The sequence below is a fragment of the Podarcis erhardii genome (assembly GCF_964252035.2).
Source record: "Podarcis erhardii genome assembly, chromosome: 5".
In the NCBI taxonomy this organism is placed as follows: Eukaryota; Metazoa; Chordata; class Lepidosauria; order Squamata; family Lacertidae; genus Podarcis; species Podarcis erhardii.
The window spans coordinates 95,862,094-95,889,751 of NC_138509.1; the positions used below are offsets into that span (position 1 = coordinate 95,862,094).

Below are 27,658 nucleotides of genomic sequence, written 5' to 3' on the forward strand. Positions count from 1 at the left end.
GAGATCAGACGAGATCGGGCGTGTTCAGGGTAGTATGGCCGTAGACGCTGTACCAGCCTCCGAAGCCAGCCTTTAAGCAAGAGCGCAGGGAGAGTCCTTCCCCTTTCTGAAGAACAAATCTTCAGGCAATGGCCACAATTCATTGCATTCAACGGCAGTTAGCCCTTCGCTCTTTCATCACAAGCACATACTTGCACCTGCCTGCCTCTGGCGACATTCTCCCCAATGCAACCAACCTGCACCAGACTCACTGGCTCACCAGTGGCCACACCCCACACCACTCAACCTATCTCACATGCTTCTCCCACCACGCCAAAGGTGATCAAGGCGGCGCAGGGCCACCACTCCAACATCAGCCCCGCTCTAATTTATAATGTAAAAATCTGAGGACAAATTGGAATGGATGGGTGAATGCAAAGGCAGGGAGCATGTACCAGTGAAGCTACGGAATTCATATTCAGTCCTTTAAAATACTCAGAAGTCATTGGAAAAGATGCTCAAATATACCTTTCCCAAAAGCCAGAAGCATTTTTGCTGGGCTTGATGGGAGAGGAAACAGCAAAGGCAGATCAAAGACTATTTATGTACGCCACAACTGCGGCGAGAACTTTATTAGCCCAAAACTAGGAGTTACAGGAATTACCGACGATGGAGGAGTAGCAGACGAAGATGATGGACTATGCAGAGCTGGCAAAACTGACCTGAAGAGTTCGAAACCACAACGAACTAAAATTCCAAAGAGACTGGCTGGAGTAAATTCATTGACTATATAAATAATAACTATAGAAGTTTGAAGACACTAGCAGGGCTGAAATAAATCCTACGGCGTGGACTTTATAAAATAAGATTAAACTGTGAGATATAGATTTGAAAAGGGAAAGCTTGTTGGCGGGATGGAGGGAAGTCATAAGCTCAGTAGAGCGGTAGGGAATGAGATTGGTAGGCTTATATTGGAAATTATTGTTTATTGTTTAAAGTGAACGTTTAATAAAAATTATATTTAAAAAAATACTCAGAAGTCATGACTGAAAAATGCTTTTGTAAAAATACACTTTATTTTACAGGGCCACGTGCTAAATTTTACACGTGTGCAATTTTTCACATTTGATGAGAAGCATGTGCATTTTGTCCCTGGGTATCATGAACCAGTCCTGCCAACCTAGCAGTTCGAAAGCATGTCAAAGTGCAAGTAGATAAATAGGTATCACTCTGGCAGGAAGGTAAACGGCGTTTCCGTGCGCTGCTCTGGTTCGCCAGAAGCTGCTTAGTCATGCTGGCCACATGACCCAGAAGCTGTACACCGGCTCCCTTGGCCAACCGCAACCCCAGAGTTGGTCATGACGGACCTAATGGCCAGGGGTCCCTTTACCTTTTATCATGAACCAGAGCACATAAAATGTAATGCGACCATCTGCACTCAGGTGCAAATTGATTTCATTTTTCTCAGTGCTTTTACTACTCAACAGGCTAATCTAAATGTGGGTGTTAGAACGATGGCATCTGTTCAGATCACTCCTGTTCTCAGATCCTTTCATCCAGTTCTGGCATTTATTTCTACCTGAATTCTCTCCCCAAACAAAGCATGTATTACAGAATCACAGAATTGTAGAGTTGGAAGGGACCGTGAGGGTCATCTAGTCCAACTCCCTGCAATGAAGGAATCCTTTTGCCCAACATGGGGCTCGAACCCACGGCCTTGAGGTTAAGAAGCTCTTGCTCTACAAACTGAGGAGAGCAACCAGGCTATAGAGAAGTAAAGGATAAAGCTTTGAAGTAGGAGCTGGAAAATCCCCAGGGAGCAATAAGCCGCTCTAAACTCTCCAGCCTTGGTCTTCTGTGGGCTGTAGCCAATGAGGAACAGCACAGAGCTTAAATGGGTGGGGATGCACCACAGCAGCTATTACAGGTTCAGTGTTCACTTCCTTCTTTCCCTCTGGCAGCCGGAAGGTAAATGCTCTCATGAGGCTGGTAAACAAAACAAAGAGTTCCACCTGTGCTATGTGCTTCCCCAAGCATGCACGGCTTCCTGCAGAAGTAATAAACAGGAGATAATAAGTATCAAGTACCTGCATCACTCATTCTCTCAAGCGCCACATAATACTCCATAATTAAGAGTGCGTGGTATACATTTGCACATGGCGCGCAACCAAAGCATCTGAAGAACCTATGCAGAAGGGAAGGGACATGTCCACACAATGAGATGGAAGTCAGGACCACAATACCTCAAGGACCGCCTTCCCCATATGAACCAACCCAGGACCTGCGACCATCATCTGAGACTCTTCTTCATGTGCCTCTTCTGAAAGAGGTCCAGAGGATGGCAATACAAGAACAAGCCGATTCTGTGGTGGCTCCCCGCTTGTGGAATGCTCTCCCCAGGGAGCCTTGCCTGATGCCTTCCTTACATATCTTTAGATGCCGCACAAAATATCTCTCTATAACCAGGCCTTTGGCTGATTAAACATTCTATGGCCTTTAAACCGGGGTGGGTGGGTGGGTGGTTATTGTTTTGTTTGCAATTATGTTGTGCATTTTTGTGTTCTTATAATGTAAACCTCTCTGTGATCCTCAGATGAAGGGTGGTAAATAATGAAAAGAAGAAGAAGTGTGCATATGGTTGACACTCAAGCTGCAATCCTGCACCTCTTTTTTGTGGGCAAGCCTAATTGATGTGGAAAGGGATAGCCTAATTTCTGTTGCCTACACTCTGGTATCCTCTAGGTTAGATTACTGAAACGCATTATACCTGGTGCTGCCTTTGGAGATATTTTGGAAACTGCAGCTGATACAGAATTCAGAGGCCAGGTAGCTCACCGCAGCAAGACAATTTGAAGATATAGTACTAATCCTGGCCTGACTGCACTGGCTACCAATTTGCTTCTGGACCTAGAAAGCTGTACCACTAATACATTGGTACCTCGGGTTACAGATGCTTCAGGTTACAGGTGGTTCAGGTTACAGACTCCGCAAACCCAGAAATAGTACCTCGGGTTAAGAACTTTGCTTCAGGATGAGAAATCGTGCGGCGGCAGCAGCAGGAGGCCCCATTAGCTAAAGTGGTGCTTCAGGTTAAGAACAGTTTCAGGTTAAGAACTGACCTCCAGAATGAATTAAGTTCTTAACCCGAGGTACCACGGTACCTCAAAAACTTCCTCTCCCCATATGAACTGACCTGAACCCTGAGATAGTCATCTGAAGCTCTATTCCATGTTTCCCCCTCCGTGGGAGGTCCAGAAGAGGCAACACAAGAATGGGCCTTTTCGGTGGTGACTCCCCACTTGTGGGATTTGCTCCTCAGGGAGGCTCACCTGGCACCACCATTACGTATCTTCAAATGCCAGGCAAAAAGATGTATTTTCTGCTAGGTCTCTGGCTTTTATTTCCCACCACGCTGGAGAAGCCTGTACTTAGAAGAGTGTTGCCAAGACTCCTCTATCGAAATTGCTTGGCACGTCGTGTTGCCTGAACAAAATTAAAAGACTTGCATTTGATTGCCTCTTGGTTCCTTACTGGTCCTCTGCTAGCGGGTCCGAAAATTTAAAAGGTTACTTTCAAAAGCCTGTTATGGCTTTTCTGCATTTTCTCAGCTCCTCCTTCAAGATTTTGTCCTCATAACAAACACTGCTATTCAATATCGCAGGTCAAGTTTGCAGTTGTGCTTTTTAAAAGTCTGTGCATTTACCTGTCCCAAATGGGAGGAATTCATCTCTCACTATGAATTTCCCATCCTTATCTAGGAAGTGGTTAGGGTTGAACTGGCGAGGTGTCTCCCAAAGCTTGGGATCAAGATTAATAGAGCACAGATCAGGAATCACCAGAGTATTCTGCAAAGAAGAGGAAAGAGGGCTTAGCTATACTTCTTAATATCTTGGTCAGACAGGTATAGGTGGAGAACTCCTACATCAGGCTTCCTCAGTCTTGGCCCTCCAGATGTTTTGGCCTACAACTCCCATGATCCCTAGCTAGCAGAACCAGTGGTCAGGGATGATGGGAATTGTAGTCTCAAAACATCTGGAGGGCTGAGGTTGAGGAAGACTGTCCTACACCCAGGCCAGCAAATAGCCTATTAGGGCAAATGCTAGGACCTCTGCAGCAGTGTCATAGCATGGGTTGCCAGTGCCCGGGACCACGCAAAGGCAGTGGGTGGGAGGGCACATTCAACTGCCTAACGGCATCCGTATCACCCAGGAGATCACAGCCACAGAGATAAGAAAAGAAGAGGCGCTCTGTTGTCTGGAGAGGTCACTTCCTGGTTCACATGGAGAAGCCATTTTCAATAGAGTCCAGCAATGAAAGTGCATGGTTGCATTGAAGCAGCACTGAGTGTTGACATTTTGCACCCCTAACAATTTTGAGCCCAGGACAACAGTCCCTGTGGACTGCTCCCACACTATGACACTGTTCCGGAAGACCCACCATAACCAACGACACGAGGCTTCTAGGTCCCCTTTATTTTGGCCAGGCACAGAAAGGAGCGCTGAGCTCAAGCAACTGGATTTGCCATTGCAGGGTTGTTTTAACTTCCTCACAGTGCAGTCAGTGTTGTGGGAAATGACAGCCACCTGCCTCACAGCTGGATTCACCAGTATGGCTTCCATTAAAATTTTAAATTTAATTAAAATGATTTTCCCTCCACAGTGAAATGTACATGTTCTAACACACACATATATATAGAAGTTCTGCGATAATGTGGTTAGAGGGATTGAAAGAATTAAATAATAATATAATAAAATATTAAATAAGAACATTATTATTAATTGCCCTCCCATCAGATGTCAAGGAGATAAACAAGCATTTGACATTTAGAAGGCATCTGAAGGCAGCCCTGTATCGGAAAAATTTTAATGTGCTATGTTTTATGGTGTTCTTAATTTTTTGTTGGGAGCTGCCCGGAGAGGCTGGGGCTACTCAATCAGATGGGCAGGATATAAATAATAAAATTATTATTATTAATTACCAGGTATTCACTTCCAATGGATGCCTCTATTTGGCTGTGTTAAAGATCAGGATAGATAAATGGTCACAAATTTATTGACAGCTACCTGTATAACAATTTGTCGCAACAAGGACCCTGAGGGTGCATGATCAAAACCTTTGAAATAGCAAATACGATAAAACTGACAGGTTTCTTCAGAGTAAGAGAAGGAAGCCAACTTCATAATTGTTCCACAGAACAAAGAAATATATTCTTAATGTTGCAATAAAAGCCAAATCAATATTTATACTCCTAGGAATGCTGTAAGTCAAGCAAATTATTATTATTATTATTATTATTATTATTATTATTATTATTATTACTCCCCAGCCACTCTGGGCGGCTCTCAACAGAGGACTAAAAACATAATAAAACTTCAAACATTAAAAACTTCCCTAAACAGGGCTGTCTTCAGATGTCTTCTAAAAGTCAGATAGTTGTTTATTTCCTTGACACCTGATGGGAGGGTGTTCCACAGGGTGGGTGCCACTACCAAGAAGGCCCTCTGCCTGGTTCCCTCACAGGGAGGGAACCGCCAGAAATCTCTCGGAGGTGGACTTCAGTGTCTGGGCTGAACGATGGGGGTGGAGACGCTCCTTCAGGTATACTGAGCCGAGGCCATTTAGGGCTTTAAAGCTCAGCACCAACACTTTGAATTGTGCTCCGAAACATTCTGGAAGCCAAGGTAGGTCTTTAAGGATATATATATATTCAACATTTTCCGTCTGCTCACAAAAGGGCTCTTGCACTAGTGAATGGGTGAGTTTCAATGCCACTCAACAGAGGAATCCAACGCAACAATTGCACTAGCTAAAACTTGTTGCCAAACAATCGTTCAACCTGGGAAAGAGGAGGGTGGTGGTAGAAGTCGCTCTGTACCTTTTCAATGAAGTTGCCAAGCACATTCATATCGTCTACACAAACTCTGGGTGCCCCAAATAGTATGACGTTGCTGAAGCGCTGCGTCTCCTTAATCACAGCACTGGTATAGGGCAATCGCTTCCGATCCTCATAGCAGACCAATTTGGAGGGACTGAGAGCACTTCCTAGCTCCTTCTGGACTTGCTCTGAGGGCGGGGGGAAAGGTGTTTCAATTCATAGGTGGGCAGAGGGAAGGTTGTATTTGGGAAGCACTCTTGTCTCAAGGGTCACCAGAGTGCCAGCCACTAAACAGCTGTGAAAGAGAACCCCTTGGCCCCTCCATGGCCCCTTGGCCCTTTATTGCACATTGACGATGATTTGTTCTCACATTGCTATTGGGGCGGTCACACATGATCATGCTTTCTATTATGTCTGTGCCTGCAAATGTTTTGGGGTGGCCATGCTGCTTCATTTCCAATCAGTTCATATCCTCTAACTTCTTCCTGAAATACCATCACTTTCTATGTGAAAGACATGATTTTCTGTCCTGCTTTTCCCCTTATTGGGGAAGCATCAGAGAACAAACTGAAGCAGAATCAATCAACCATGCTCTCAAATAATATATAGGGCTTCCCTCAATTACAACCCCAGAATTTTGTTTTAACATCTGGGCCTGCTTAATGTCATTTGGCAACCCAGCACAATATTGTCCACACCAACAGGGAACAACTCTCCAGGGTTTCAGGGATAGCTCAGCTGGTACAGCATAAGACTCTTAATCTCAGGGTTGTGGGTTCAAGCCCCACACTGGGCACAAGATTCCTGCATTCCAGGGAGTTGGACTAGACCCTTGCGGTCCCTTCCAACTCTGCAATTCTGATTCTAGACATTCCCAGCCCTAGATAGAAGTGACAAGGACTGAACCTGGGACCTTCCTCATGCAAAGCAGAGGCTCTGGCACTGAGCTACAGCCTTCGCCCCTCCCAAGCTGTTCTGTACATAAAGATAGAATAAGCATCCTTCACTTGCGCCATACAACCCGCTCTCACCTTGAATATCAGGATGGGCCACCATAAAAAGCAGAGCCCAGGAGAGAGTGGCAACGAGAGTGTCTGTGCCTCCAGCAAACAGGTCAAAGATAACCTGTACCAGGTTGTCTTCATCAAACGTAGTTGTGGAGTCAATTTTCTCCTGCGGATTAGAAGCATGACATTTCAACCCAAGGTACTCAAAGCTTGGCTGTCTCAGTTGCAACCACTGTGTTGCCTTTGCCCTGTGTGCAGTTCTTGAGACTAATTTTTACCTCCTTTGTTGGCTCCATGGAAGCTTTGCCTCACTTCCTAGCTTGCAAGAACACTTGGGGTTTTGTGATTTGGTGGCAGCAGCCAAGATGGTGAGGCTGCACCATGAAGCCCCCCTCCTGCCACTTAGGTGCACCAGCGGGAACACTAGATTCACTCTGTCGCTTTGGCCTGTGTACCCACAACCTCACCTGTGTCCTGCCCCATCCAGGTAAATGGCAGCAATTTCGGTGTCAGATCCGCAGCCCTGCCCCACTGTGCCAGCCATTCCTGTGATTTGGGAGCCGGTTAAGGCAAGGATGAGAAACAAGGCCTAGGGCCACCTTACCTTGTAGACAACTTAGTGGGGACCACATGCCAGTGGTGGGTGGGGCTGGAATGAAAATGAGTGTGGCCTGGAAAATGAATGGGTATGTTGATAATGGGACTGTGCGGCTGCAGACAGCAAACAAAAGAATTGCATGACTGTATGTGCCACCTGCGTCAAAAATACCTCTGCACACAGAAAAGCAGCATGTCAAGGGAGAAGCCAGACTAAGAACTTTCTCCCTGACAGGCTAGCTTTCTGCAGGTAGAGGATGTTGTTGTTATTGTTGTTGTTGTTGTTGTAAAGGAACATAGTAAGCCATAATTGTAAACAAAACAAGTAACAGCCAGTGGAGAGAGTTCATATCCAGAACATCCAATCTTCAGAAAAAATGCACAGTTTAAACAATCCATTTATCACTAATACTGAACCGTCAGGGAGTAGTACATCACTCCCAGTTCAGATCCTTAATGCCTTAATTGACTTCTATCCAAAACGGTACCATATTATTCAATATACTAAACAATGTGGACTGGAATGGATGCTGGTGCTGACACACAGGACCAATCCTTGCTTTTATGTAAACTGCTTAGAGATTTGTATTGTGTTAATTTGGTTTGGCTTATTTAAATGCTGCTTTACCACACCGCAAGTGGTATTTATCCGTGGCAGAGGCTTATTCGCCCAGCTGGAAAAGCTTGTCGGAACAAAAATGCCTACAATTATTTCCAGTAGGTGCGGATAATGGCTGCCTGTCAGATCTTGATAGGAATGCAGTTCCACAGAACTAGGGCAACCATGCTAAAAGCTCTGAGTTGCTATGGAGAGGGCCTTGGATCTCTTCGCAACCTTTAGCAAATACTCTCCCATAGACTGCAGTGACCTACTGGCTATATACAAGATAAGGCAGCCTCTCAAGTAACCTAGTCCTGAACTGTATAGGGCTCTAATAGTTCAGTACTACATGTTGTTGTTGTTTAGTCGTTTAGTCGTGTCTGACTCTTCGTGACCCCATGGACAAGAGAACGCCAGGCACCTCTGTCCTCCACTGCCTCCCGCAGTTTGGTCAAACTCATGCTGGTAACCTCGAAAACACTATCCAACCATCTCGTCCTCTGTCGTCCCCTTCTCCTTGTGCCCTCCATCTTTCCCAACACCAGGGTATTTTCCAGGGAGTCTTCTCTTCTCATGAGGTGGCCAAAGTATTGGAGCCTCAGCTTTACGATCTGTCCTTCCAGTGAGCACTCAGGGCTGATTTCCTTCAGAATGGAGAGGTTTGATCTTCTTGCAGTCTATGGGACGCTCAAGAGTCTCCTCCAGCACCAGAATTCAAAAGCATCAATTATTCGGCGATCAGCCTTCTTTATGGTCCAGCTCTCACTTCCATACATCACTACTGGGAAAACCATAGCTACTACATCAGTACTACATACCTGCCAACTTTTCTCCAATGAAAATAGGAACACTCTATTCATCATCATACCCTGCCCATCTGACTGGAATGCGCCAGCCAATCTGGGCGGCTTCCAACATATATAAATAAAATATTAAACACTAAAAATGTTCCCTATACAGGGCTGCCTTCAGATGTCTTCTAAAGGTTGTATAATTACTTATCTCCTTAGCCGGGGGCGTTGCATAACTGCATACCTTCCAACATTTCTCTGATGAAACTAGGGACATCCTAAGGAAAAGCGGGACATTCCTGGATCAGATCAAAAACCGAGATGGCTTCTGTAGATCCAGGACTGTCCCTGGAAAATAGGGATACTTGGAGGGTCTGGTAGGAGCACCTTGAACAAGATATTTTCACCGTAACAGGAAATAAATAGGCTATGCTCCGTTAGGGAAAGAAAGTCTTGTGTGAGACACAATTTCTTGTTGCAAAGCCACAGCTTCCCAGCCATTTGTGGGCAGCTTTTGGCTCAGTGGTTCATGAGCTGTGCCAAATTCAGGCACTCCAGCAGATACTTACCTTGTCTATCTGAGCCAAATAGAGGTGAGTGTAGTCCTTTTGCTCCTGGGAAACCCCAGCTTTCTGGCAATTTTCTACCTCCTTCCTGATAAAAGAACGCATGAATTCACAGGAGGAGAAAACCTTTTTGTGAGGCCCAGGAATGTGCCACATCAGTGACGGGAAAGCATTGTATAGCTGCAGGAAATGCAAAAGAAAATGTGTGAGTGTTGGTTTGGCAATGTAATCCCTGATCCCCCTGTTTGGGCTCTTGTAAGGAAGAGACCTGGATTCAGGGAAGTCAAGGGACAGGCTTGGGAGCAGACAGAAAGCTTGGGAGTGGCTGTTCAGGAGCAAGGCAAAAAGTTCAGAACTGGAAGATATTGCATATATCAGTATTTCCAGGGCTTTTTTTTCCAGCCACAACTCACCAGAACTCAGTTCTAGCACCTCTCAGGTTGGTCCCATTGCCATTCTAAGAGAACAAGGGAGGCATTCATGGTGAGTTCTGGCACCTCTTTTTCTAGAAAAATAGTACTGAATATTGTGCAGTTTGAAGGGACTCGATGCATAAAAACCGACTCTTTTGGGAATGAAGCATTGTTCAGACTCATTAGATTGTTCAAAACTTTACTTGAAGAACTTTCTTCAAAAGCTGAACAAAAACCGATACATCCAAATAAAAAAGTAAAAATACCTCTGACCGTTAGGTCCAGTCGCAGATGACTCTGGGATTGCGTGCTCATCTCGCTCTATAGGCCAAGGGAGCTGGTGTTTGTCCACAGACAGCTTCCGGCTGTGGCCAGCATGACTAAGCTGTTTCTGGCAAACCAGAGTAGCACACGGAAACGCCATTTACCTTCCCGATGGAGCAGTACCTATTTATCTACTTGTACTTGATGTGCTTTCAAACTGCTAGGTGGGCAGGAGCTGGGACCAAACAACAGGAGTTCACCCCGTCGTGGGGATTTGAACCGCCGACCTTCCCATTGGCAAGCCCTAGGCTCTGTGGTTTAGACCACAGCACCACCCGCGTCCCTACAGTGCCAGTAAATGATACATCCAAATAATTCCATACAATATCTTGTGCAAGTCCAGCACAGGCTCAGCATCTTAGAAATGAAATGAACTTATAACCAGAGCTGACAAACATAGCTCTCTCTAACACACAGGCTCCATTAGCCTGCATTCCAGTTCCTTAGGCTATGCAGCTCCTGAAGAGGCATCTTACTTTTACAGAGCCTGAGAACAAAGATTCGGCCACCACCCTTCCAAGAAGGCGAATTTGCAATTCAGTACCTCTCATGTGATCTAAAGTTAAAACACCATGTCAGAGCTACCAGAAAACAATAACAATAGTTAATTAGCAACCTATCTAGGCATCTCAGAGAGCTCTTCTTGCTTAGGAGACTCCAAAGGGATTTTCCATTTCAGTGTCAATTAAACAACTGTACTTAACAGAAGGAAGCAATGGAGGCTATACAAGGAAGACATCGGGAACACCTCTGTGGAGAGGGAATCTCACAGCTCAGGGGCTGCCACAGAGAATTCCCACCACCCCAAATGACTGATATGACTAGAGCTAGTAAAGAGGTCACTTGGGAGAACAGAAGGGCATCAGAAGAGTCAGGTCAATGGCCCATCTAGTCCAGCAACCTTCTTCTCAGTGTGTTCAACGGGATGCCTACAGGAAGCCCCAAAACTGGGACTGAGTAGCCACCTTATTTTTGTGGTTGTAACCTGTTTTAAATTGTTTTTAATGTTTTGTTTTAATATTGTGACCTGCCCTGGAACCTTAGGATAAAGGGTGGGTAATCATCATCATCATACAGCAGCTCTTAGGGAAGAGCTATAGCTTAATGGCAGAATGCACCATTTGCATGCAGAATGTGGCAACTCCCTTCTCCATCACTTCCAGTGAAAAAGGACCTCAGTGAGGAGGGATGAGGAAAACCTGGCTTGGCTCTGACTCAACATTGGACATGTTTGTGTGCAGATACAGCGTTGTCCTCCTCGGAGCTGGGAGAGCGAGAAGGAACAGGGGATAATTCATTACTCACTATCTCTCCAGCGGTGCCCCTAAATTTTGTAACAGTGCTGATGTGTTCAGTCAGCTCATGTAAGGCCTTCTCGTCCACGGCAACAGGATGTCCAAATGCCAGAGAACAAATCACTTTGGAGACTGAATGCATGATGGGCAGCGAAGGGTCCAGAGGCCGTCCTGCAGACAAACAGCCAAGACAATCTCATCAGCATTCATTCCACTGGCCCAGGGCTTTGGAGCAGGGGTCGGCAAGGCTTACCGGGCATGGGCCGGATCACTCCCGCGGAGATCCTGCGTGGGCCGGGCCGGTGCAACACAATGCCAGAAATCGTGTCTGCGCATGCTCAGATGCCGGAAATCGCGCCTGCACAGAAGTGATTTTCGGCATCTGGGCATGCGCAGAAGTGATCTCCAGAGCTGCGGAAGAGAGTCCCCACGGCCCGCGGCACTAGTTTAGTGCAGCACGCAGGGATTCGCCAAGCGGGCGGTTTGGTTTGGGGGTGGCTCGTGGACTAGTTAAATGGCCTCTGTGGGCGACTTCCGGCCCATGGGCCTTAGGTTGCCAGCCCCTGCTTTAGAGACATTGGGAGAAAACCACAGATCTACCCCACTCTGAATGTTTCAGAGTATTGTGACCTCAGAACCAGACATTTCAGGTGCCTCCACTCCAGTCTGTCACTATTTTGCAAAAAATGATTCAAGGGTTTACTGGAGATTCAGGTTTATGCGGTAAGTGAATTAAAATACTCTGTTAACCTATTTCAATAAACCCCACTCTTTATATTAAAAAAAGAAGCAAACAACTTTTTTACACTTAGTAGGGGGGGTGGACAAATCATTAACAAGAAGTGTATAAACAACCCACAGGCAAATCAGGAGGAATGATCATTGTCACATAACTGCCCTGCAAAAATATCAGAATGAACACTCATTAACAACTGGCCATATTTTTATGATTGTAAGTTGTTTTTAATTGTTTATAATAGGTTGTTTTTTTTTAATGTTGCAACCCACCTTGGGACCTTAGGATGAGAACGGCAGGCCATAAATAAATACCTAAGGGGAAGGAGAAGAAGGGGGAAGGGGGAAGAGGAAGAGGAGGAGGAGGAAGAAGAAGAAGAAGAACTGTATAGTTTGAAGGGAATGCAGGAATATTTTGCCCAACATGAGGCTCAGACCCACCACCCTGAGATTAAGAATCTCATGCTCTACCATCTCTTTTTAAAAGAATATTAATCTTTATTGGTTTAAAATCAACACATACACACAAAGAACATTTAGGAAAAAAGCAAAGAAGAAAACAAAAATAAAACAGACAAAGAAATAGCAAAATTATACAAAATTTGCTTTTTAAAGGTTAGAAAAGAAAGGAGGATTCCACATTGCATAGTTCACATTGCATAGTTCCTGTCCATTCGTGGCTGTCTCTGAATACAACTGAACTGGCCGTCCTGCGGACGCTTTCCACTTGCAGCTCTCCTGTGCTGCACTTCATGTCCAGCAGTTGCTGCCTCTTGATAGATTTCAGCTGAGCTGTGACTTTAAATGCTTGCAAGCCGCCCTGAGCGGAGCAGGGGGAGGGGGCAGGGCCTTGCAAAGGAAAAGCAGGTTCGAAAGGCGCGAGTCAGAAGGAAAGGAAATTAAAATAAAGAGCGGAAGAGCAGGCAGCAGCGCCTGGCGTGAAATGGGCGGCAAGTGGAGGGGCAGAGTTGAAAGCGGCAAAAGGAGGCAAAAGCCTACGGCACCCGGTATTCCCAGGCAGTCTCCCATCCAAGTACTAACCAGGCCTGACCCTGCTTAGCTTCCGAGATCAGACGAGATCGGGCGTGTTCAGGGTAGTATGGCCGTAGACGCTGTACCAGCCTCCGAAGCCAGCCTTTAAGCAAGAGCGCAGGGAGAGTCCTTCCCCTTTCTGAAGAACAAATCTTCAGGCTATGGCCACAATTCATTGCATTCAACGGCAGTTAGCCCTTCTCTCTCTTTCGTCACAAGCACACACTTGCATTGAAAAAGTATACAATACATCTTTTACAAACAAACAAGCAAAGATTTGTAACACTGCTTCACCAATACTCAAAAATATTTCAACTTCCGACCTCCTTGATATGGGTCCTTGTTTCCTCAATTCCTTGCCTCTGATATTCCAACAAATTTGATCTGTACTAAATCTTGTTTGTATTCTTTTTACCTTATTTCCATTTGAGAGTTATTCGAAGCATTCTAAAGCTTTTATATGGGGACATGGTTCTTTTAGATATTGTCTATACATCTCCCCTTCATGGATCCCCTTGCCGTGGCGAAGGGGCTTGAATAACTCAGAGAAGCTATGAGGTATGCCGTGCAGGGCCACCCAAGATGGACAGGTCATAGTGGAGAGTTTTGACCAAACATGATCCACCTGGAGGAGGAACCGGCAAGCCACTCCAGTATCCCTGCCAAGAAAACTCCATGGACAAAGACAACAGGCATATAAAAGTTATGACGCTGGAAGATGAGCCCCTCAGGTCGGAAGGCGTCCAACATGCTACTGGGGAAGAGTGGAGGACAAGTACAGATAGATTTAGAGCTGATGAAGCGGCTGGGCCAAAGCCGAAAGGACGCTCAGCTGCGGATATGCCTGGAAGCGAAAGGAAAGTCCAGTGCTGTAAAGAAAAATATTGCATAGGAACCTGGAATGTAAGAACCATGAGCCTTGGTAAGCTGGATGTGGTCAAAAATGAGATGGGAAGAATAAATATTGACATCCTGGGCATCAGTGAACTAAAATGGACGGGAATGGGCGAATTCAGTTCGGATGACCATCATATCTACTATTGTGGGCAAGAATCCCGTAAAAGAAATGGAGTGGCCCTCATAGTCAACAAAAGAGTGGCAAAAGCTGTATTGGGATGCAATCTCAAAAATGATAGAATGATCTTGATACGAATCCAAGGCAGACCTTTTAACATCACAGTAATCCAAGTTTATGCACCAACCACTGGTGCTGAAGAAACTGAAATTGACCAATTCTATGAAGACTTACAACACTTTATAGAATTGACACCAAAGAAGGATGTTCTTCTCATTATAGGGGATTGGAATGCTAAAGTAGGGAGTCAAGAGATAAAAGGAACAACTGGCAAGTTTGGCCTTGGAGTTCAAAACGAAGCAGGGCAAAGGCTAATAGAGTTCTGCCAAGAGAACAAGCTGGTCATCACAAACACTCTTTTCCAACAACACAAGAGACGACTCTACACATGGACATCACCATATAGGCAGCATCGAAATCAGATTGATTATATTCTCTGCAACCAAAGATGGAGAAGCTCTATACAGTCAGCAAAAACAAGACCTGGAGCTGACTGTGGCTCAGATCATCAGCTTCTTATAGCAAAATTCAAACTTAAACTGAAGAAAGTAGGGAAAACCACTGGGCCGGTAAGATACAATCTAAGTGAAATCCCTTATGAATACACAGTGGAAGTGAGGAACAGGTTTAAGGATTTAGATTTGGTGGACAGAGTGCCTGAAGAACTATGGATGGAGGCTCGCAACATTATACAGGAGGCAGCAACTAAAACCATCCCAATGAAAAGGAAATGCAAGAAAGCAAAGTGGCTGTCCAACGAGGCCTTACAAATAACAACGGAGAGAAGGCAAGCAAAATGTGAGGGAGATAGTGAAAGATACAGGAAATTGAATGCAGATTTCCAAAAAATAGCAAGGAGAGACAAGAAGGCCTTCTTAAACGAGCAATGCAAAGAAATAGAGGAAAACAACAGAATGGGAAGAACCAGAGATCTGTTCAAGAAAATTGGAGATATGAAAGGAACATTTCGTACAAAGATTACCATAATAAAGGACAAAAGTGGTAAGGACCTAACAGAAGCAGAAGACATCAAGAAGAGGTGGCAAGAATACACAGAGAAATTATACCAGAAAGATATGGATGGCTCGTACACCCCAGGTAGTGTGGTTGCTGACCTTGAGCCAGACATCCTGGAGAGTGAAGTCAAATGGGCCTTAGAAAGCACTGCAAATAACAAGGCCAGTGGAAGTGATGGTATTCCAGCTGGACTATTTAAAATTTTAAAAGATGATGCTGTTAAGGTGCTACACTCAATATGCCAGCAAGTTTGGAAAACTCAGCAGTGGCCAGAGGATTGGAGAAGATCAGTCTACATCCCAATTCCAAAGAAGGGCAGTGCCAAAGAATGCTCCAACTACCGCACAATTGCACTCATTTCACACGCTAGCAAGGTTATGCTTAAAATTCTACAAGGAAGGCTCAAGCAGTATGTGGACCGAGAACTCCCAGAAGTGCAAGCTGGATTTAGAAGAGGCAGAGGAACCAGGGACCAAACTGCAAACATGCGCTGGATTATGGAGAAAGCTAGAGAGTTCCAGAAAGACATCTACTTCTGCTTCATTGATTATGCAAAAGCCTTTGACTGTGTCGACCACAGCAAACTATGGCAAGTTCTTAAAGAAATGGGAGTGCCTGGGCACCTCATCTGTCTCCTGAGAAATCTCTATGTGGGACAAGAAGCTACAGTTAGAACTGGATATGGAACAACTGATTGGTTCAAAATTGGGAAAGGAGTACGACAAGGCTGTATATTGTCTCCCTGTTTATTTAACTTATATGCAGAATTCATCATGCGAAAGGCTGGGCTGGATGAATCCCAAGCCGGAATTAAGATTGCCGGAAGAAATATCAACAACCTCAGATATGCAGATGACACAACCTTGATGGCAGAAAGTGAGGAGGAATTAAAGAACCTTTTAATGAGGGTGAAAGAGGAGAGCGCAAAATATGGTCTGAAGCTCAACATCAAAAAAACGAAGATCGTGGCCACTGGTCCCATCACCTCCTGGCAAATAGAAGGGGAAGAAATGGAGGCAGTGAGAGATTTTACTTTCTTGGGCTCCATGATCACTGCAGATGGTGACTGCAGTCACGAAATTAAAAGACACCTGCTCCTTGGGAGAAAGGCGATGGCAAACCTAGACAGCATCTTAAAAAGCAGAGACATCACCTTGCCAACAAAGGTCCGTATAGTTAAAGCCATGGTTTTCCCAGTAGTGATGTATGGAAGTGAGAGCTGGACCATCAAGAAGGCTGATCGCCGAAGAATTGATGCTTTTGAATTATGGTGCTGGAGGAGACTCTTGAGAGTCCCATAGACTGTAAGAAGATCAAATGCATCCATTCTTAAGGAAATTAGCCCTGTGTGCTCACTGGAAAGACAGATCGTGAAGCTGAGGCTCCAATACTTTGGCCACCTCATGAGAAGAGAAGACTCTCTGGAAAAGACCCTGATGTTGGGAAAGATGGAGGGCACAAGGAGAAGGGGACGACAGAGTATGAGATGGTTGGACAGTGTTCTCGAAGCTACAAACATGAGTCTGACCAAACTGCGGGAGGCAATGGAAGACAGAAGTGCCTGGCGTGCTCTGGTCCATGGGGTCACGAAGAGTCGGACAAGACTAAACGACTAAACAACAACATACATCTCCCACTCCTCTTTAAACTTAGGGTCGATCAATCTCTATTTTTTCCCATCATATATGCTAATTCCATGTATTCTAACAGTTTTACTTGCCACTCATCTTTTGATGGAATTTGATCTCCCTTCCACCCCTTGGCAACCAGCATCCTTGCTGCCGTTGTAGCATATAAAAAGATTATACTTTTCTTTCTTGGGATATCTGGTGCCATTATACCTGCCAGGAAGGCTTCTGGTCTTTTGTTAAACATTATCTTGAACAATTTTTAAAATTCATTATATATGAGGTCCCACATGTGGTATAATGTTGCCTCTAATTCTCTGCACCTGCACCTCCAGCATAAATTCAAGTTGGTTCTATATGTTTTTGATAGTTTACTGTGGTTGATGTACCAACTGATCTATCTCAATAGGGCTAATCACCATGTGAGCTTTGGGCAACCAAATCAGGATACAGTCATACCCCGGGTTACTGATCAGGTTGAGTTTCTTCGGGTTATGGACCGCCGAAACCCAGAAGTACTGGAACGGGTTACTTCCGAGTTTCGGCAGTCGCGCATGCGCAGAAGCGCTAAATCATGCTTTGCACATGTGCAGACGTGCCAAACCGTAACCTGTGCGTGCACAGGCACACCGCTGCAGGTTGCGAATGTGCATCCCACATGGATCATGTTCGCAACCCGAACATCCACTGTACTCAGTAACAGGAGATCCAGAGCAGCACACGGAAACACCGTTTACCTTCCCACCGGAGCGGTACCTATTTATCTACTTGCACTTCGATGCGCTTTTGAACTGCTAGCTTGGTAGGAGCAGGGACCAAGAAACAGGAGCTCACCCTGTCATGGGGATTCGAACCGCCAACCTTCTGATTGGCAAGCCCTAAACCACAGAGCCATCCGCATCCCATTGAAGGGCTACCTCATCCCAATTAAAGATAAAGAGTCAAAAGAATGGAGAGCTGGGGTCCTGAAATTACTCATCAGATACATCTGAACAGCAGACTAAATAGGCATCCTGGCCACCTGGTCATAGTCTTCTCCCAATGTGTTGAGATGAGTGGTGTTTCAATTATAGACATTATTTATTGATTTGCATTTGCATATCCATTATTATATGCAGGTTTATGCAAATTGGTTTTCTTCTTTCCCTTTCTTTTTTTGGTAATGCATACCATTGTGTTCCGTTTGCATGACGCCCAACTCTCTTCTAATTCCTGGGTTCATGGATCCAGCAAGGCATAAATTTTAACCCTTGTGGATTCCATGGTTGTACTAGTCAGGCAAGTTTCTTTGACCCTTAATCTCAAGGTCATGTGTTCATGCCCCATGTTGGGCAAAAGATTCCTGCATTGCAGGGGGTTGGACTAGATGACACTTGTGGCCTCTTCCAATGCTACAGTTTTATGATTCTATGGTGGCCACAGTTGCCACCTAAGTACCATCGTTCATATAGCAAAAGAACTTGCTCTGGACTTCCAGTTGGCCGTGCAATTAATGGCGGATGAGAGTTCTTTCATCTGAAAGAGCCCTTGTGCTTTGAAGATAGGGGTGACCGCAAGAGCGTTGCGGAGCCCTGAAAAAACCTTGGATCGAGCGTTCTGAGGACCTGGTGTTCCGGCGGGTACCCCTTGCAACTCCCCTGCTCCCCAGTAAGCTCTAATAAGAGCCCTGAGAGTGAGCGGGGTTGGAGACGCGGGTACTGTGGAATCTACTCGCTTTCTTCATTGCGCGAAGCTCCGAAGTCCAGCAATCGTGAGCAACCAATTTCTCTGACCAAATTATAAAAGATTGGACAATCGTGAGTAAAAATAAAGCTTTAAATTTGGATAATTAATTGGACTGGAAGGGATTTAAATTCCGGAAGTCGATCCCTTTCCACTGAAGTAAAAGTGAAAGCAGTTGTTGCTGTTTAAAACTTCTAAGGAAACTTTCTAAACCCCTCTTTCTGCGGGAGGAAGGGGGCAGAATCTGACTGAATTGAGAGACCCTGCATAAAATAGACAGATTGTGTGAGCTGAGAGAGAAGCAGGCAGAAGCCAGATTGAGAGAGCCATGCTTGATTACTGCTGGAATCCAAGGCTGTGACTCTCGAGAAAGCAAGATCTTTTGGGGTGTTAATGCTCTGAGCCCCTCCATCTTTGGCTCAGGTTGCCTATAGGTGTAAATAAACCATATATCCTCAAGACGCTACAGTCTCCGGATTCCCTCATTCCAAGGAAACCGAACCCTGGGTAAGCGTCTGGAACCCCTGGAATCTCTCACCAATAGGAGATTTGGGGTGGCCTGCAACAGTACCCCAGATGAGCATCTGGCTGCCCTATAGAGGCCTGTGGTCTGATGAAGCAGGACTCATCATATATTTATATATCTCAGGATTAAAATTGTAAAGCAGAGTTCCAAGCACGGGTCTTCTGCTATGGGCCGGGAAGACAGTTACCTGCTTGGAAGCATCTATTTCACTTTAAGGACAGATCTGAGGATGTGTTCAAGCTTCATTGATGGGTTGGAATGAAGTGCCAGGAATCACCACTTCTGCTGAGCAAAATTCCTGCAGCTGTTGCATTATAATAGGTAGGCTAGCTAGCCAGCAGCTGCAGATCAACAAGTACAAACGCCTAATTTTTCAGCCATCGCTTACGTACCTTTTTCCCGTGCAAAGGCCTCCACGAGTTGAGCAGCTTCCTCTTCTATTTGATGCTCCAGAGACATCTTTATTTGCCCCATCTTCTGCAGGGTAGATCGTGCAAAATGCCTCTGCTGCTTCCAGGTTTTGCCATTGGAGAACATAATACCTGCAATGTTTTTTTAAAAAAAACAACAACCCAGTGTCGGGTGGTTCTTGGTTAGGTGGAACACAGCTAGAGGCAAATGAATCAATACAGTTGTACCTTGGAAGTCGAACAGAATCTGTTCCAGAAATTTGTTTGACTTCCGAAACATTTGACTTTCAAAGCACGGCTTCTGATTGACTGCTGTGGTGTCGGCAGTGGGGAGAGCGATCCCCTGTGCACTGCGGCAGTGGTGGTGTGATTCCCCGCGCACTGCGTCAGCGGCGGGGTGGGCGATCTGCTGTGCACTGTGTCAGCAGCACCAGCCACTGTGCACGGGAGGGGGGGAAAGCCCCCTGCGGTGTGCCTTTTTGTCACCCCCCTCAGGGATGGCACCTAGAGAGCACTGCCCCCACCTCCCCCCCTTCCTACGCCCCTGCCTCCAACAGACACAGCAGCCCAGGTGCCCTGCAAGCCCAGCGCCACTCGCAGGAGCAGCACAGAGGCTGGCGCACAGCCAATGCATCCCCCTCAGCTACCCTCAGCTGAAGGGCACCTGAGAAGGATGCAATCGCTTCGGCGGAGCGTGCTCCACCACTGGTAAGAGTTTCTAAAGTATTTGATGGCTTGCTAAAGCCACACAGCCTAGGCTTGGAGCAACCACCCCAGACATCCTTCCTGGTAGGGTTCACATGGTGGAAAAAGAAAACAAAGAGATTGGTAACCCTTCCTCCTACCTAGCTCAGCCTGGCAGGACAGCTTACTCTATGGTCTTAACCCCTTAAAGCATTAATTAGAGCTAAGCATGTTGGTTATATGAAGCTGGATATATCCCACACTTTCCATGCTGGCTGAGGAAAAGAAAGGAAAAGACCCCTCCCCACATTCCAAATAAAAATGGCTGACTGCGACAACTTACCCTTTTCATTGCCCAGAATTTTAAAAACAGGGAACATTGGTTGTCCAGACAATGCTTCTGGGTTGTCCGTGAGACTATCATCAACAGCCTCAAACCCAGACAATACAATCACAGGAGTATGTCCTATCCATAACGTTAAAATGTTTCCATAACTGTTTGCAAGCTGTAAGGGGAGTCAAAGCAAACAAAACAAATGTTATGCTCAGGGCCAAGCTAGTTGATATGCAGATTGTATAACAGCATACAATGTATTTATTATTATTATTATTTATTAAATTTATTACTACTACTATATTGCAGTTGGATCAGGACCACAGTGTATGGGGAGGGAGGTCTTTGGTTCTGGGGAAAATACCCACTTCCCCTCCACTCCCATGGAAAAGCTGCAATGGCTCCTGGGATTGGTGGAGTGGAGACTCTTGTGGAATTGTTAGGCGAAATTTTGATGCCTGAAGCATGTGTTTGTGACCGGAATGTTTGTTCTGCTGATGCTCTGTGGGGCCAAGGAGAAGAATTTGATGTGATTCCGTTATCAGGACAAGAACACCTAGTGTTTCTGTTGACAAAAGTCTGTCCCATTAGCTAAAGGTAAAGGGACCCCTGACTATTAGGTCCAGTCCTGACCGACTCTGGGGTTGCGGCGCTCATCTTGCTTTATTGGCCGAGGGAGCTGGCGTACAACTTCCAGGTCATGTGGCCAGCATGACTAAGCCGCTTCTGGCGAACCAGAGCAGTGCATGGAAACGCCGTTTACCTTCCCACCAGAGCGGTACCTATTTATCTACTTGCACTTGACATGCTTTCGAACTGCTAGGTTAGCAGGAGCAGGGACCAAGCAACGGGAGCTCACCCCGTCGCAGGGATTCGAACCGCCAACCTTCTGATCGTCAAGTCCTAGGCTCTGTGGTTTAACCCACAGCGCCACCCGCCTCCCTGTCCCAACAAAATAGAAAGTGTGGAGAAAGACCATAGGGACTGGTGGATGCTGACACTTCCTTTCAGCATCTCTACCATTAAATATTCACTGCCTTTTGAATTTTACTGCCCTTCTGATTCTGCCACCCTACTTCGCCCCATAAGTAAACCAGCTCACACTCAAGTAGGCCTTCGCTCCCTCCTGCTTTGGCAGTTAGGCTGCTGCAGCTGCTAAAAACAGGGGAAGTCTGTAGCCCAGTGGCAGAACATCTCCCTTGCATGTAGAAGGACCCAAGCTCACTCTCCACTGACATCTCCAGGACGGGCTGGGAGAGGCCCACTGTCTGAAACCCTGGAGAATCCCTGCCGGTCATTGTAGACAATATTGAGCTAGCTGGACCAATGGTCTGGCTTGGTACAGGGCCGCTTCCTGTGTCTCTGTGCTTAACAGTAGATTTGCACTGGGGATTCTTCCTGAAAAGACCTTCCAGTCTGGAATGCCTGCAGGAGCCCAAATTCTCAGCATTTTAGGAAAACTCCTGCACCCGAAGAAAAAAAAATGTCAGCTCGGGGCTTAACCTTGCTTAAGCAGCAAGGCAATGCAATCCACACTTCACCCCTCCCTGTTTAAACCCTTCCGCAGGGATGGAAAGAGGCAGTTTGTTGTGAAGAGGCAAGCTGGGAGAGGGTTTAGGACCACCACCACCATCCTGCTACAATTCTGCTTCTGCATTCCAAATCAGTGTTGTAATATACAGCTACTGACTCACACAAAAGGGTTAACCTGCACCCTGAGCTCAGATTACCATGGGTGGGACTTAGCAAGCTGTCAACAGCCTTTGCTTCCTCTCTCCCCCATTTTCTCTCTGTTCTTCCTTAAACAAGCAGCAGCCAAGCAATGATTCCCAGCTACAAGAAGAAAAAAATGTGAAAATCTATTTAAGACGAGATTCTCATAGCCTGCAGACTGCATCTTGTCAGGAGGACTGTTCCACACAGTGTAGGAGTTGGGTCTCTATTTCTGTGGCATCTTGGGGGACATTGCAGATTACATGGCCGATATCCCACACCTTCTAGTGCATTTTCCCCTCGCTTGCCCATCACAACATGGGTTTTGTTGCACACGATCTAGTCAATCAGGTTGCAATTGTGCAAGGTGAATTTGCAGGTATGTCGCTGAACCCCATCCAAAAAGAGCAAGAATCTGGAAGTACCCGTAGGTTCCTCACCCCCACCTCCACTTTTTGTATAATTGTTTAGATAATTTATACCCCACCCTTTGTCAGAAGATCTCAGAGTAGGGTATAACAACAACAAAACACCACAATCAAACTGAGGGATGGCTCAGTCGGGATGAGCTGTTAGGATCCAGTAGATCTCCCACTGAGCTAGGAGGTTTCTGGCTCTGCAGGGCCATGCCAGCTTAAATCCCTCATCCTGGTTGAGCTGCAGATATGTCAGCCTACGTCCTTCATCCAGGTTTAGCTGGGGCTCAGTTGGCTGAGCAGATCTTAAGCCGGTGTCAATCCTGGAAAGGGGGCATTCTGGGGGAGTGCCAAAAGTGGAAACAGAACAGGTGGGGCAGGGAAACTTAGGCTGGATCCAACATATTATTATTATTATTATTATTATTATTATTATTATTATTAGGTTGGCCCTGTAAACATACACATCAAGTGTCAGAATCCAGGGGAAGGAGTTGCATTCTCTGAAAGCTGCATAATGAAGGTGCCAGGTACACCTCTTTGGAAGGGTGGAGTTCACAGCTTTGGGGCTGCCATTGAGAATACCCTCTCCCCAGCCACCAACCACCAAGCCTCTGAGGGCCTCCTCTGCCAATCTCAGCAGCTGAGAGGGTCTGTAGGGAAGGTGGTAGCAAAGAGAAGTCCAGAATCAGAGGCAGAAGCTGAAGCAGGAGGGTGAGAGGAGAGAAGCCCAGAGGCAGAGATGAGTCAGGCTGGTGAAGAGCCACAAATGTCTCCCCTTCCTGCTGCTCCCCTCCCCCGCTGGTCTCCCAGAACCAGAAGAGGCGTGAAAAGAGTGGAGAATAGGTTGGCGGCACACAGGCAGAAACAGTCTCTGATTGCTTGGGGAAAGCCCTGGAGAGGAAGGGACTTAGGCAGCTATGGGGAGGCAGGGACATTCAGTCTTGGCAACTGACATTTAAGGAACAGATAGGTAGCCGTGTTGGTCTGCCATAGTCAAAACAAAACAAATTCCTTCCAGTAGCACCTTAAAGACCAACTAAGTCAGTTCTTGGTATGAGCTTTCGTGTGCATGCACACTTCTTCAGATACACTGAAACAGAAGTTTCCAGACCCTTCTATATAGTGAGAAGGTGGGGAGGGGTATTACTCAGAAGGGTGGTGGGAATGGGTGATTGGCAGATAGCTGTGATGAGCCTGTTGACGACTCTTAACGACTGCAATAGGTCTTACAGGAAAAAGCAAGGGGTGAAAAGGTGAAAAATGGCTTTGTCATGTATAATGAGATAAGAATCCAAGGTCTTTGTTGTACTGTTTTAACTTGGGAGCTGTATGTGATGACTAGAGGTGTTCTGTTATTTTCTTTTTTGGGTCTGTCTTGCAGCAAGTTCTCTCTGGGTATCAGAGAACTAAAATACCCAACAGATGAAGTTAGACAACAGATCAACAGAGCCAGACTGATACCCAGAGAGAACTTGCTGCAAGACAGACCCAAAAAAGAAAATAACAGAACACCTCTAGTCATCACATACAGCTCCCAAGTTAAAACAGTACAACGCATTATCAGAGATCTACAACCTCTCCTGGACAATGACAGTTCTCTTTCTCAAGCTCTGGGAGGAAGACCTTTCATTGCCTACAGACAGCCACCCAGTCTTAAACAACTCCTAACCCACAATAATACTACAACCAGACCTAACACGGACACTGGCACCAGAGCCTGCAATAAACCCAGATGCCAACTTTGCTGCCACATACACCCGGACAACACCATTACTGGCCCCAACAACATCACACATACCATCTCGGGACTATTTAATTGCTCATCGTCTAACATTGTGTATGCCATAAAATGCCAACAGTGTCCTTCAGCTCTCTATATTGGACAAACAGGCCAGACCTTACGCCAAAGAATAAACGGACATAAATCGGACATCAGGAATCACAAGACAGAGAAACCAGTAGGAGAACACTTCAATCTCCCAGGACATTCTATACAAGATCTCAAAGTAGCTGTTTTACTACAAAGGAATTTCAGAAATAGACTGGAAAGAGAAGCTGCTGAATTACAACTTATCACCAAACTTAAAACCATGGAGAAACCTGGTCTGAACAAAGACCTTGGATTCTTATCTCATTATACATGACAAAGCCATTTTTCACCTTTTCACCCCTTGCTTTTTCCTGTAAGACCTATTGCAGTCGTTAAGAGTCGTCAACAGGCTCATCACAGCTATCTGCCAATCACCCATTCCCACCACCCTTCTGAGTAATACCCCTCCCCACCTTCTCACTATATAGAAGGGTCTGGAAACTTCTGTTTCAGTGTATCTGAAGAAGTGTGCATGCACACGAAAGCTCATACCAAGAACTGACTTAGTTGGTCTTTAAGGTGCTACTGGAAGGAATTTGTTTTGTTTTGACATTTAAGGAGTAAGACCGCCAGGAAGGAGCTGCTGTGGTTGTTAGGCCTGACACTCAACCAACTCTGTGGAGATCGTGTTTTTGCTAATGAAGAGTTAACTCCAGCTTTGAACTGTGTGATTATGGACCAGCATGCTCCTGTGACAACCCTATAGGATTTACACCCACATTGTAAGTCCAATTAAACACAAACCAATTTCAGTGTTGGATTAAGGGCATCACCATATAGGCAGTCCACTGGGGCAAGTGGGGCACTGGTCTGCCAACCTCAGTTTGCCCTCAAGTGCCACCACCTGCCCATCTTGTGTTGAACCTGTCCACTGCTTGTTGGCTCCTTACTTCGTGGTTGTACTCACTACAGTTGCCTTTGTGGGCAACGCAACAGGACCAGAGCAAACTGGCTCGACTTATTTTTATTTATTTATTATTACCTTTATATTCCACCTTTCTTCTCAAGGTGGTTTACCTGGTTCTCCCTTTCTCTGTTTTATTAGTTCCCAATGGGCACCAGCAACCACTGCATAGGGGGCATTTTCCTGCCCTGTTCACCCGCATACCTAGTGGGGGCAAGAAAAGGCCCAGCTAGATGATGTCACATGTTGACGCTGCATTACATGTTACTGGAAAGAGTTGAGACAAGGACAGGAAGGAGCAGTAACACAGTGTTTGCTGCAGTGCCCTGATTCCACCCTCAGACACACTCCCACAGCTCCCTGAAGCTCCGTGAAGGAGCCATCATCTCACTGAGGACCACCACAAAGCAAGTGGCATATTAATCAACACATGATAAAACTCGCTGTGCTGTCCTGGTCTTTCAGGGTGAGTTTCCCACCCACCTCCCCAGCTATGCTGTTGTTGTTTCAGCTGCTATTATCATTTAGAAAAATACCTTCATCAAAGTATCCTGACGAACCTTCCAACCAACTCTCCACAGGCTTCCGATGAGAGGGAATGGAAGAGGTCCTGGGGGGAGGCGTCGGTGTTTCCAAAGGAGCTTTACAAACTGCACAGTCAGACAACAGATGAGCACAGCAACCAGAACTTCACTTGGCCCCATGTTTACCTGACTGTTCTCTCTGAGTTAGATGAATGACTTTGTTCTGGGCTGACTTCCTGGTTCCTCTCAAAAGACTCCCAGCCCATCCTTTTTTATACCATTCCATCACATCATACGGAGAGATGCTGCCCAGAGATACGCTATAATTAAGCAGGGAAGAATTATGCGGTCATTTCAGGCACATTTATAGCCTAGGAATGTGGCTGTCCTCTTTTGGCACGTGAGGTGTGAATATTCAAGATGCTCAGATAAAGCAAGAAAGGTCTTAATTGTCATCAGACCCTCCACACCCACACAGTTTAAAAGGCCACTGAACATTTAATTGGCCAAAAATCTGGGACAAGAGGAAAGTTTTCACCTGATGCCTAAAGATATGTAATGAAGGTGCCGGGAGAGGCTCCTTGGGGAGAACATTCTGCAAATGGACCCACCACAGAAAAGGCCCGCTCCCATGTTGCCACCCTCTGGACCATACCCTCCAGCATGTTGAGGCTGAAAACCATACCTTCTTGTGTTCCCACACAAGTAATGTGACCTGTATGAGGTAACAGAGCCCCAAAACAAACTTTTTTTTTACTCTGGCTCTTGGGCATTTTGACCCAAAACCTGTGTTTTTTGGGGGTGCAGCTCCTAAAAATGGGATGCCTCGATTTAATCAGGACAGTTGAAGGGTATGCTGGACCTCTTGTGGGGTAGGCACATGAAGAAGGGCCTCACATTGTGATTGCAGGGTCTGGGTTTGTTCACATGGGTAGAGGCAGTCCTTGAGGCATTGTGCTCCTGAGCCCTACCCTAAACTGGATTGGAGGCAGTGGGAGAGAACCAAAGCCATGGCTTTGGATATTCTCACAGAGATCAGGTTGTTCTATCTCTGTTTCAAGACAAAACACCTTCCCCTCCCACTTCTTTCTCTGCTACACTTTGATGACATCACCTCCAGCCAGCAGAGCGGGGCAACTACATAGTGCTTCACAGATGGCTTTTGCCTTCCAGAATAGCCCATCCATGGAGAAACATCTCCTTAGCAAAAGAAGGGTGGCTGACCTTTGCCAGACCTTGAAGAAGGAGAAGGAGAAGGAGAAGGAGAAGGAGAAGGAGAAGGAGAAGGAGAAGGAGAAGGAGAAGGAGAAGGAGAAGGAGAAGGAGAAGGAGGAGGAGGAGGAGGAGGAGGTGGAGAAGAAGAAGAAGAAGAAGAAGAAGAAGAAGAAGAAGAAGAAGAAGAAGAAGAAGAAGAAGAAGAAGAAGTTGTTTATTATTTATACCCCGCCCACTTGGCTGGGTTTCCCCAGCCACTCCTGGCGGCTCCCAACTGAATATTAAAAACAGGAAAAAAATTCAAACATTAAAAACTTCCCTAAACAGGGCTGCCTTCAGATGTCTTCTAAAAGTCAGATAGTTGTTTATTTCCTTGACATCTAATGGGAGCGCGTTCTACAG

At 45.9% G+C, this 27,658-nt stretch overlaps 1 protein-coding gene across 5 annotated transcripts; it reads right to left on the bottom strand.

Moving 5' to 3' along the window:
- Positions 1 to 1,033: 1,033 nt before the first annotated feature.
- On the bottom strand, positions 1,034 to 27,273 carry LOC309342202 (cytochrome P450 2J5-like). 5 transcript variants are annotated; one of them, XM_081862576.1, is made up of 10 exons: positions 26,054 to 27,273; positions 22,342 to 22,444; positions 20,621 to 20,783; positions 19,576 to 19,725; positions 11,459 to 11,619; positions 9,420 to 9,596; positions 6,886 to 7,027; positions 5,855 to 6,042; positions 3,683 to 3,824; positions 1,034 to 2,026 (listed from the first exon to the last, which is right to left on the bottom strand). In XM_081862576.1, exons 2-10 carry the CDS (start codon positions 22,342 to 22,344, stop codon positions 1,812 to 1,814), a joined length of 1,341 nt encoding a protein of 446 aa, XP_081718702.1. In that variant the 5' UTR covers positions 22,345 to 22,444; positions 26,054 to 27,273; the 3' UTR covers positions 1,034 to 1,811. The 5 variants fall into 5 exon arrangements, with proteins under 5 accessions (XP_081718702.1, XP_081718705.1, XP_081718701.1 ...); XM_081862579.1 differs by having other exon boundaries at positions 22,306 to 22,444; XM_081862575.1 differs by lacking the exon at positions 22,342 to 22,444.
- Between the last annotated feature and the right edge of the window lie 385 nt (positions 27,274 to 27,658).